This window comes from Scyliorhinus torazame, chromosome 15 (genome assembly GCF_047496885.1).
Source record: "Scyliorhinus torazame isolate Kashiwa2021f chromosome 15, sScyTor2.1, whole genome shotgun sequence".
NCBI classification, from domain to species: domain Eukaryota; kingdom Metazoa; phylum Chordata; class Chondrichthyes; order Carcharhiniformes; family Scyliorhinidae; genus Scyliorhinus; species Scyliorhinus torazame.
In genome coordinates, this window is record NC_092721.1 from 183294775 (window position 1) to 183306939 (window position 12165).

The 12165-nt window shown below is 51.5% G+C and overlaps 1 protein-coding gene across 2 annotated transcripts in view; it reads right to left on the reverse strand.

Moving 5' to 3' along the window:
* Positions 1–12165, reverse strand: part of oca2 (oculocutaneous albinism II) — a 690248-nt gene that overhangs the window by 112606 nt on the left and 565477 nt on the right. For both annotated transcript variants that reach the window (XM_072477223.1, XM_072477224.1), the window contains exon 22: positions 11411–11504. In XM_072477223.1, coding sequence (XP_072333324.1) covers positions 11411–11504 — 94 coding nt within the window. The remainder of the gene's footprint in view (positions 1–11410; positions 11505–12165) is intronic.

Here is a 12165-nt window from a genome sequence, read left to right on the forward strand (position 1 = left end):
AGCTGGCGGGGCACCAAAGGCCTTTTCCGCCAGCTGGCGGGACGGAAATTCATCCGACGCTGACCTAGCCCCTCAAGGTTGGGGCTCGGCCCCCAAAGATGCGGAGCATTCCGCACCTTTGGGGTGGCGCGATGCCCGTCCGGTTTGCGCCGTTTTGGGCGCCAGTCGGCGGACATCGCGCCGTTTCCAGAGAATTTCGCCCCAGATCTCCCATTCAAGACAGTTGCAATCATATCATCATGAAACAGTTGTGATGACTTTTCTTGGGCATCCAAATCTTTGCAGCACAATCCACAGCAATTTATTGAGTCAAGTACTTTGATCAGGCCAATGAATCAATGAAAAACACTCAAGCTAGGAATAAGGCAGCAATTGAAGGATTTTGTATTCAGAGAAGGCTGAATGGGCAATTGCCGAGGTAAATCTTTCAGAAGGTATTGAAGGCAAATAAAGTGACAGCAAGGCAGAGCCATTATTTTTTAAATTAAGGGGAAATTTAGCCTGGCAAATCCACCTACCCTGCACATCTTTGGGCTGTGGGGCTCAGACCCATGCACAAAGCCATTTATGAAGATAACCCCAAAATGCCAGGCTTTCGTGGCTGTAGAATGTGTCCTCAAGTTTGTGCATAAATTCACAACCTCTGGTAGGCAAGGGTACAGAGACTGAACCAAGGCTGAGATCTACATTCCTACACTAGCTGCTTTCAGGTAGACATTTATGTATTTATTTGAATGTAGTGCCGACATGCTGGACATCCGTACATGAATGTTGTCAAATGAAAAATGTAAATTTGATAGCAACTTGCAATAGTCGAACATTTTGAAAATCTCAACACAATGGGGCAGAGTCAACATGGTTTTGTGAAAGGATAAACATGTTTGATTAATTTATGAGGAAGTAATAAGCAACGTGGATAAAGGGGAACCTATGGATGTGTTGTACTTAGATTACCAGGCGGCATTTGACAAGGTGCCACATCAAAGGTCACAGTGCAAAATAAGAGTTCATGGTGCAGGGAGTAACATATTAGCAGGGATAGAAGATGAGTGAGCTAACAGGAAATAGAGTAGGCATCAAAGGTTCATTTTGGGGTTGACAAGATGTGACAAATGGAGTGCAACAGAAATCAGTGCTGGGGCTTCAGCTATCTACAGTTTATCTCAATGACTTGGATGAAGGGACCAAATATATGGCTGCTAAATTTTCCAATGACACAACAGTAGGTAGGAGATTAAGTTGTGAAGAATAAATAAGGGGCGTGATTCGCCGGGAGGACGCGAATCACGCGACGGCACTCCGACGCCAGTCCATCGATTCTCCGGCTACCGGAGAATTGGCACCATAGGCGCCAGCGTGGTCAGCGTGACGCCGGTCAGGCGCTGCTCAACGCGGCCCCCCCTGCCGATTCTCCCCGCGCGATGGGCCGAGTGCCCGCCGAGTTAGGCCGTGTCCCGCCGGCGTCGTTCTCGTGTGGTACTTCCCGGTGGGACCTCGGGGTTTATGCTGTAGGAGGTGGCCTGGTGGAGGGGAGGGGGGTCTGACCACGGGGGGGGGGGGGGGGGCCTCTACGGTGGCCTGGCCCACGATCGGCGGGCGGGCTTATCCTGGTGGGGGCCGATGTTCCTCCGCGCCGGCCCCGAGGCGTTATTGCTCTAAGATGTGTGGCCTCCCACAGCAGCTGGCGAAATGGCTGCAGCATGGAGGACACACATATTTATACTCCGCCTACTATGCGGAGCCAGCAGGCAGGGACTACCAATGTACCTGTAGTACAAGTCCTACCGTACATCACCTATTAGAAGTGCAACAGTGGTTTACCAAATTCTCAGAGGGTCGTGATTGTTTGAAACTTTCTTCCCTGGAGGAGGGGTGGAGGCAGCGTTATTGAATGTTTTAATGCCGCAGTCGGTAGATTCTTGACTAACAAAGGTGTCAAGGTTCCCAGGGTAGGAGGAAGGTGGAGTTGAGGCCACAATCAGATCAGCCATGATTCTATTGAGGGCCCGAATGGCTTACTCACACTCCTAGTTTGCATGTTCGTATTAACATTGACCCTTCACCAAGTTTGTTTTAAAAAAATTAAGATATGGCATTCACCGGATTAAAATGTTACTATTTTTTTGTAGGAGGTGGAGAAAGAATATAAGAAATAGGTGCAGGAGTGAACCACACAGTCCCACGTGCCTTCCCTCCCATTCCATACAATCAAGACTGATTTCCTACCTCAACAGCATGCCCTCTCTCCATATCCCTTGACTCCCTTAAAAGATCTTATTGATCTCCACCTTAAGTATACTTAACGAAAGAGCGCCTGCAATCCTTTGGGGTGGACAATTCCAAAGATTCACAACCCTGTGAGTGAAGAAACTTCTCTTCAGCTCAGCCCGAAATGGTTGACCCCTGATGATGAGGTTGTGCACAGGTGTTTTAGATTCCCCAGACTGGGGAAACAACCTCTCAGTTTCTGCTCCGTCAACCCCTTCGGAATCTTGTAACGACATCAAAGGAGCATCAAATGTCAACTTTTGTCATCATGCAATATAATTTTTAAAAATCTAAATTATATATAGGCGTGTGAAACTCGGAGTGACACTATTAAGAAATAATATTCATGAATTGTACTTTTTACAATTCATCTATAACAACGGCATTACCTATTAAGTGAAAATTTTAATACTTATCTGTATGAAGTTGAAGTATAAATAATCAATGATGTTAGACATGATTAATATGGCAAATTTATTTAATTATACTTTATTGTAATTCAAAACCCATGTCCCATCTGTAAAAAATGTGTCAAAGATCAGATTTGATCCAAGGTTAGAAGTGCAGTGCTTTCTAACATCTCGGCCTGGATTATCCATGAACCTCCCCTCCGAACGGGCGGAGAACGGAGCATCCCCCGAACCATTGGTTTGGCGCCGTTGCTATGCTCTGATCTCCCGCCAACGGCGGCAGCGAGCTACACGCCCCCCCACCAGCAGAAATATGTAAATTAAAGTAAAGCAAGGATATGCATCCCCCCCCTCCCCCCACCCCGCCCCACCGTGATGCTTCCCCCTTCGGAGCCCAAAACCTGAAGTCAAAAGCAAAAGTAAAAATGTAAAGTCTATCTTTTTCCAGTTCTCTAGCCCCTCTTCAGTGTCTCAGAGGATTGATTGTCATTTGCCATCTCTTATATAGGTCTCAAATGAGGCTCCGAATGTGATCTGCACTGACAGTCACATTTCCCAGATTTTGGAAGTAGCTTTAGAGTGATTGAAACCAAATGTATCTGACGTTTCCCCTCCCCCCCCCCCACTTCCAGCGACAAACATAGCTCACTAGGTAGTACACTTACCTCTGATCGCATAATTCTGGGGCTCGAGCCCCACTCCAGGACTTGAGCACAAAATGAAACCCGACACTCCAATGCGGTACTGAGGGAGTACTACACTACTGGAGGTGCTGAGCGGGGTTTTCCGCGCCTTCCGCCACATATTGTGCCGAGGTGGCCTGCCACTGCCTGGTGGCGGGATCGTCTGGTCCCGCTGCTGTCAATGGGGTTTCCCATTTTATGTACCCACCCCCTGACCACTGGGAAACCCGCCGAAACCTGCAGCGGCGGGGGCGGGGTGGGGAGGGCCTCACAATTGGCGGGACAGGAAGATTCTGTCGGCAAGAACGGGCAGAAAAATCCAGTCACTGTCTTTTGGCCTCTGAGGCTCCACCTGTCTGCACAGGTGGATATATTGGATCCCATGGTGCTATTTTGATGAAAAATGGAGAAATTATCCCTTATCCCCCAAACAATATTTCCCCCTCAATCAACAACACAAAAGACAAATTATTTTCGCAGTGCTGCCTGTAAGAACTTGCTGTGCGCAAATTGGCTGCCGTGTTTCTTGCAACAGTCTCTGCACAAAATATATTTAATTGTCAGTCATTGCTTTGAGACATCCAGTGGTAGTGAAAAGTGAGATATAAATGGAAGTCTTTTTCTTTTCAACTAGTGACTCAACGTATTTTAATTTTCTCTCCCAGGAGGGTGGAATGTCTGCCTCCATTTCTATCTTTAACGCTTTGGCCTTAAGCACTAGGACCTGAATATTAATTCATTACAATACAAATACTTAACTTTGCTTCCTGTTGGCCTTAACAGTTTTCTTTTCGACAGAGACTTACAAATCTACATTTTGGGATTCCAAAAGACAATGTTGGTGCGGCCAGTGAGGCCCCAGCCTTGGGGGGAGGAAAGAGGCCTGCAATTGGTACACGCCAAGGGTGACATTCTGCCATTTCCAGTTGCCCATGGGGAAATGCAATGGAAGGACTCGAGTTAATACCTGCAGTAAGCAGGCATGCACCACCGTTTGCCTAATGTTGCTGACATTCCTTCTCACAGCCTGGGAAGGAGCCAGAGAGAAAGAGGTTCAGAACTTCAGTGATCTTCACTGCAAAACTCAGGAAGAGCTGGTCCCCCTGCAGCTACAGCGATAGACCCTTGTGGTAGTCACCACTGATGTATATATTAGGTGATTTGTGGTAAGGCCCTGTACCCCCAGGTACAGGGGTAGTTCCCTGCCTGCTGGCTCCACCCAGAAGGGGGAGTATAAATATGTGTGCTCCCGTACAGCAGCCATTTCGCCAGCTGCTGTAGGAGACCACACATCTTAGTGTAAAAAGCCTCAGTTGCATTCAACTCTCGTCTTTGTGTAATTGATCGTGCATCAATTTATTACACTAACGTTTTCAGTAGATGGACTTCCGCATCAAGCCGGATCGCCTGCAGCTGGATCCGCAATCAGGCAACGCCAAAAAGGACTTTCAACATTGGCTTGCCTGTTTCGAAGCTTGCATCAGGTCTGCACCAGACCCAATTCCGGAAGCTCAGAAGATTCAGATCCTCTACACGCGGCTGAGCTCCAACATATTTCTGCTTATCCAGGACATCCGAACTACAACAAAGCCATGGCGCTACTGAACGAGAACTGCGCTCAGCGAACTAACACGCTTTATGCCAGCCACATCCTCTCCACTCGCAGTCAACTCCCTGGTGAGTCAGTAGAAGACTTCTGGCGTGCTCTAATTCCCCTAGTCAGAGACTGTAACTGTCAGGCCATCACGGCCACGGACCACTCAAGCTTGCTTATGAGAGACGCTTTTGTTACGGGGATAGGGTCAGATTACATTCGCCAATGCCTTTTAGAAGGGGCCACGCTTGACCTCGCAGCAACCAAAATGCTTGCGCTCTCGCTGACGGTCGTCTCGCGCGACATCCAGGCCTACACACCCGGCTGCGCGGCCCACCCCTCCCACGCATCGTGGACTCCACAGACGGCCGCCCCATCGGGGACCCCACTCAGCCAACCCCATGTCTGTGCTGCACAGCAGCCAACCAACCCCAGGGCCCCCAAATGCTACTTCTGTGGGCAGCCAAAACACCCCCGACAATGCTGCCCGGCCCGGAGCGCCTTTTGCAAGGCCTGCGGCAAGAAGGGGTCCTTCGCGGCGGTGTGCCATGCCCGTTCAGTCACCGCTATTGTTCCGACACCCCCCTCCCCCCACGACCAGTGGGCGCCGCCATCTTCCACTCCTCGGACCACGCACGGCCAGTGGGCGCCGCCATTTTCCCCTCCTCGGACCACGTGCGGCCCGTGGGTGCCGCCATCTTGTTCAACCCCCACCACGTGCAGCCCGTGGGCGCCACCATCTTGTCCTCCCCAGGAACATCAAGCGCCGCCATCTTGTCTCCCCCACGGCAAGTGCGGCCCGTGGGCGCCGCCATCTTATCAGGACCCATGCCCCCCCGGGCACCCCATCGACCAGTCTTGCCCATACAACCTAGCAACCGCCTCTACAAACGTGAAAATCAATGGGCACGAGATCTCCTGCCTGCTGGACTCCGGGAGCACCGAGGGCTTCATTCAACCCGATACGGTAAGATGCTGCTCCCTCGCGGTACACCCCGCCAATCAGAGAATCTCCCTGGCCTCCGGGTCCCACTCCATGGCGATCCGGAGGTACTGCATAGCCATTCTCACTGTCCAGGGCATGGAGTTTACCGGCTTCCGCCTCTACGTCTTCACCAACCACTGCGCTGCCTTGCTACTCGGCCTGGACTTCCAGTGCGATCTCCAGGGCCTAACATTGAAATTCGGCGGGCCCCTACCACCCCTTACTGTGTGTGGCCTCGCGACCCTAAAGGTCGACCCACCTTCCCTATTTGCAAACTTAACCCCAGATTGCAAACCCGTCGCCACCAGGAGCAGACGGTACAGTGCCCAGGACAGGACCTTCATCAGGTCCAAAGTCCAGCGGCTGCCGCGGGAAGGCATCATCGAGGCCAGCAATAGCCCCTGGAGAGCCCAAGTGGTAGTGGTGAAAGCTGGGGAGAAACACAGAATGGTCGTGGACTACAGCCAGACCATCAATAGGTACACGCAGCTCGACGCGTACCCCCTCCCACGCACATCTGATATGGTCAATCAGATTGCACAGTACCGGGTCTTCTCAACTGTGGACCTTAAATCCGCCTACCACCAGCTCCCCATCCGTAAGGTGGACCGCCCATACACTGCCTTCGAGGCAGATGGCAGCGTTTACCACTTTCTCAGGGTTCCTTTCGGCGTCACCAACAGGGTCTCGGTTTTCCAACGGGAAATAGACCGAATGGTCGACCGGTACGGGCTGCGGCCCACTTTCCCGTAGCTTGACAATGTCACCATCTGCGGCCACGATCAGCAGGACCATGACGCCAACCTTGACAAATGTCTCCGCACCGCCACTCTCCTCAACCTCACTTACAACAAGGAGAAGTGTGTGTTCAGCACAAACCGTTTAGCCATCCTCGGCTATGTGGTCCAGAACGGAGTTCTAGGGCCCGATCCCGACCGCATGCCCCCCCCCTCATGGAACTCCCCCTCCCCCACTGCCCCAAGGCCCTCAAACGTTGCCTGGGGTTCTTTTCTTACTATTTCCAGTGGGTCCCAAATTATGCGGACAAGGCCCGCCCACTCATCCAATCCACTCTTTTTCCCCTAATGGCCGAGGCTCACCAGTCCTTCAACCGTATCAAGGCCGACATCGCCAAGGCCGCGATGCACGCAGTCAACGAAACGCTCCCCTTCCAAGTCGAAAGCGATGCATCAGACGTCGCTCTGGCCGCCACCTTCAACCAGGCAGGCAGGCCCGTGGCATTCTTTTCACGAACCCTTCATGCCTCCGAAATTCAGCACTCCTCCGTTGAAAAAGAGGCCCAAGCCATCGTTGAAGTTGTGCGACATTGGATGCATTACCTGGCCGGCAGGAGATTCACTCTCCTCACTGACCAACGGTCGGTAGCTTTCATGTTTAACAACACACAACGGGGCAAGATCAAGAACGATAAAATCTTGAGGTGGAGGATCGAGCTCTCCACCTACAACTATGAGATATCGTATTGCCCAGGTAAGCTCAACGAGCCCCCCGATGCCCTATCCCGAGGTACAAGTGCCAGCGCACAGGTGGACCGACTCCGGACTCTGCACGACAAACTTTGTCACCCAGGAGTCACACGTTTGTACCACTTCATCAAGGCCCGCAATCTGCCCTACTCCGTCGAGGAAGTCAGGGCAATCACCAGAGACTGCCAGGTCTGTGCGGAGTGCAAGATGCACTTCTACCAGCCATACCGTGCGCGCCTGGTGAAGGCTTCCCGCCCCTTGGAACGCCTCAGCATGGACTTCAAAGGGCCCCGCCCCTTCACCGACCACAACACGTACTTCCTCAGTGTGGTCGATGAGTACTCCAGATTCCCCTTCGCCATCCCATGCCCCGACATGACATCTGCCACCGTCATCAAAGCCCTCAACACCATCTTCGCTCTGTTCAGCTTCCCCGCCTACGTCCACAGCGACAGGGGATCCTCATTCATGAGCGATGAGCTGCCTCAGTTCCTGCTCAACAAGGGTATCGCCTCGAGCAGGATGACCAGATATAACCCCCGGGGTAATGGGAAGGTGGAGAGGGAGAATGGGACAGTCGGGAGGGCCGTCCAGCTGGCCCTACGGTCCAGAAATCTCCCGGCTTCCCACTGGCAGGAAATCCTCCCCGATGCCCTGCACTCCATTCGGTCCCTCCTATGCACTGCGACTAATGACACACCTCATGAACGTCTCTTCGCCTTCCCCAGGAAGTCCACCTCCGGGGTGTCGCTCCCGACTTGGCTTGCAGCTCCAGGACCTGTACTCCTCCGTAAGCACGTACGACTCCACAAGGCAAACCCGTTGGTTGAAAGGGTACAGCTACTCCATGCCAACCCACAGTACGCCTACGTAGCGTACCCCGATGGCCGCCAAGATACTGTCTCCCTCAGAGACCTGGCACCAGCAGGTTCCACACACACACACCCCTCCGGCCCGGCGCCACCCTCCCCTCCCCCGGCGCACCCAGCCGCAACCCCTCCGGGACCATCCGTCCTCCCCCTGCCCACGCCCGAGGATGAAGAGGATTTCGGCATGCTCCTGGAGTCACCGAGGACCAGACCGGCACCGGAATCGCCGCCACCACTGCTGCGCTCCCAACGGCGGATCAAGGCTCCGGACCGACTGAACCTGTAACTTGATCTGGACTCTTAAAACATCATCCTTCTGTATAATTCTCCTCCACCCCCGCTGGACTCAATTTTTTTTTCTCTGTATTTTAAAAAATGTACTTGTGTATAGTTCTCCACCACCCCGGTCGGACTCAACTGTAACAGGGGGTGAATGTGGTAGTCACCACCGATGTATATATTAGGTGCTTTGTGGTAAGGCCCTGTACTACAGGTACGGGGGTAGTTCCCTGCCTGCTGGCTCCGCCCAGTAGGCGGAGTATAAATATGTGTGCTCCTCGTACAGCAGCCATTTCGCCAGCTGCTGTAGGAGGCCGCGCATCTTAGTGTAATAAAGCCTCAGTTGCATTCAACTCTCGTCTTTGTGTAATTGATCGTGCATCACTCCTGGTTCCACCTTCTGCTGTTGCTCCTCTTCTTCGAGCCTGAGTGGAATTTCAAGAAAGATGTCTTTTGTCTTTTTGCCAGTATCCCCGTACGATTCCAGAAAGTTGTTCAGGCACTTTAGAATTGAATGATTTGTCACAAAATGCACAACAACCTACCAGCAAAATGTCCTCCAATCCTTCAGAGCAAGTGAGGGCAGGTGGGGATCCATTTTAGTAATGCTGATGATAGATGCCCTCTCAACTGGCACTTCCTGCGTTTTGTGGGCATGACAAGGAAGTAGTAATGCCAGCACTTATTTACACACAAATTGTGTTGGAGCCTTAATTGTGTCCATTGGCCTTTATTTGAACATGCTCATTAGGCCCTCACCTGCTTCACGGAGCAGAGCTGGATGCTTAAAAGGAGGTCCACTTGAAAAATCAGGGGCTGGATTCTCCAATAATGAGGCTATGTCCCCGCGGCAGCATAGAAATGCTGCCGTTTCACTCTGGACTTTCCTTAAGAAAGTCCTGAGCGATTCCCCTACCTGCAGGGGGTTGGCTGGGCCCCGGAGAGGTTCTCGCAGCTCTGGCTGCAGATACAGGGCCCCGCACTTCCAGTCGGGAATCCGTGCATGCACACGGCGGCGGCCTGCGGCGACTGCGCCGTGCGACATGGTGGTCTTGCACCGTGGACAGTCAGCAAAAATGTAGGCCCTGATGTTTTGGGTGCTCTGGATCCTCTGTCTTTATAGTGAGAGCGCTCTAACTGGTGATTGGCTGCGGTGTTGTGCGTGTTGATTGGTCTTGCTGTGTGTCCATCAGTGTGTGTGTCAGCACCATGATATACTGGTGTATATTATTAACGGCCCCCCCAAGATCGCGCACGCCCATGGGTCCGTGCCGCCCGATCGCTCCTCTGGTCGGCCATGAAGCCCCACACCCGGTGATTGATGTCCCGCCCCCCAACCAGGGCGGCCACGGACTGAGTCCGCAGCCACCACCCGAACTTCCCGACGGCCGATACGTGGTCAGAACCACGCCGTCGGGAGCCTCGTACTGTTGTGCGTGGAGAATCGCGGGGTGGCCTCTGTCAGTGGCCCATTACCCGCGCCACGTAGATCCTGCGCAAGCGATTCCCGAGCAAATCTCCGGGGAGAGAGAATCGCTTCAGCGACGCCGGTCCTGATTTCCGGGTAAACGGCCATTTGCCGCCCCCTGCGCCAAACACGTGAGAATCGTTCGCGAACTTGCGCCGGCCGTTCCGTGCCGGCTGGAGCGGCCTAGCCCCCTAGGAAGGGGAGCATTCCCCATGATCGGGGACCGTTCACGCCGGAGTGGTTGCTGCCGCTTTTTACGGGGGCATGGGGACATAGCCCCATTATTGGAGAATCCTGCCCACGATTTTTGCGCGGAGGCTCGGAGAATCCAGCCCCAGAAGCAGGTTGATCGCCTTATTTCTCTCCTAATTCTCGGCTTGCTAGCACCCTGTTCACGGGTATAACTGATGCAGAAATGAAAGGAAATTTGGCCCCAGAGATAAGTGGTTTGCTGGGTCATTTCAGAGGGCTGTAAAAGAGTCACCCACAGTGCTATGGGTCTCTGGCAGGCCAGGCCAGGGAACAATGGCAGATTTCCTATCCCCGAAAGACATTAGTGAACCTGCCTGCATTTTACGTACAGCAAACTAGTTGCTTTATTGTCACTAACACTAGCTCTTTAGGTACAGATTATTTTAATTTACCACGTTTAAACTCAAAATCTGCCGGAGTGAGATTCAAACTTGTGCCTCTGGATTATAAGTCCAGTAAAATACACTACTGTTCAGCAGTGGCAGATAAATGAAGTAGTGGGGATTCAAAATTTTCAGAGGGGGGAAAAATATTGATTTGGCACCCAAGGGGGAGGGGGGGCAAGGGGCAAAAACATTGATGGGACAATAAAAACTTATATTATAATCAACATCGCCTTTCCTCCCCTTCTTATGTTCTTTCCCTGAAGGATTCGCTGTTTCAATGGAGCTGGAAGAAACCAAAACGAAAACACCCAGTGCACAGAAAAACACCCTCATAATTTAACTTCTCAATGATTTACCGCCTATGATTAGTTTCCTCTGTTGAAGGCATCTTCTCCAACTCTCAGATACGCTGACTTTAATGAAGAACTGGGAGTGAAGGGGAACCGCCTCCGTGCACTGCACCGCTTTCCAAGAATCAATCCGCAGCACGCTTTGATGAAACAACTTCTCCCACAACAAGGACGTGCTTGTTAGGTGAATCGGATATTCTGAATTCTCCCTCCGTGTACCCGAACAGGCACTGGAATGTGGCGACGAGGGGATTTTCACGGTAACTTCATTGCGGTGTTAATGTAAGCCTACTTGTGACACTAATAAAGATTATTATCATTGTCCCTTGTTACTGAAACAGGTGACCTTTCAGAGCGCTGTAATGACTCTGTCACTCACCTCCCAGACAGGCTCCCATGGCCAGTGCGAAAATCAAAGGTTTCACTGGCAGGTTCACATCAGTGTCTTGACTCAGGTTTAGCAGCACGGGTATCTATTAAAAATAAGGAAAGAAGAGAATGCAGATGAAACCAATTTTTGATCCAGTAGAGTTCAACCCCATTTTAAAAACATGATGAGCAGCAATTCAATTTTTCTGTCTCTTCGGTGCTTGCCGCCTGCTTTCAAAGCGCAAAGTTACCAGATCCCATTCCTCCGGGCCTATAAATACAACTTTTATGAGCGACGGCTACAGGGAGCAGCGCTTATTGAAAAAGATTTATTTTATTACATTAATAACTATTTGGAAAAAAAAAACTTTTCACTCTTTTTCCTCCAGTGGCCCAGTGTGATTGCATTGCTTTCTAACTGTAGCAGCTTCTCTGAAATGACCTTTTCCATATATGCATGTAGATATGAATATACAAAGTGATTCTCAATTGAAACCAGTTTGAGCAGCTGCACCACTCTCTCTGTCATGGGAGGGGGTGGGGGGGATACACTGCTGCCGTGCACCCAATACAACAGAGTTCAAACTATTCACCAGCACAATCCTATTTTTGGCTGAGGTGCAAAATGCCAGCGGGCAAGCAATAACCTATATCCAGATCGCGGAGCCAGCCATTGCACTCGATGGGTTCCAAAAACAAAATAGATTGCAAAAAAAAAAGTGGAAGTTTAATTAAGATCTATTACTTCTTTCCCTATCCCGTTGG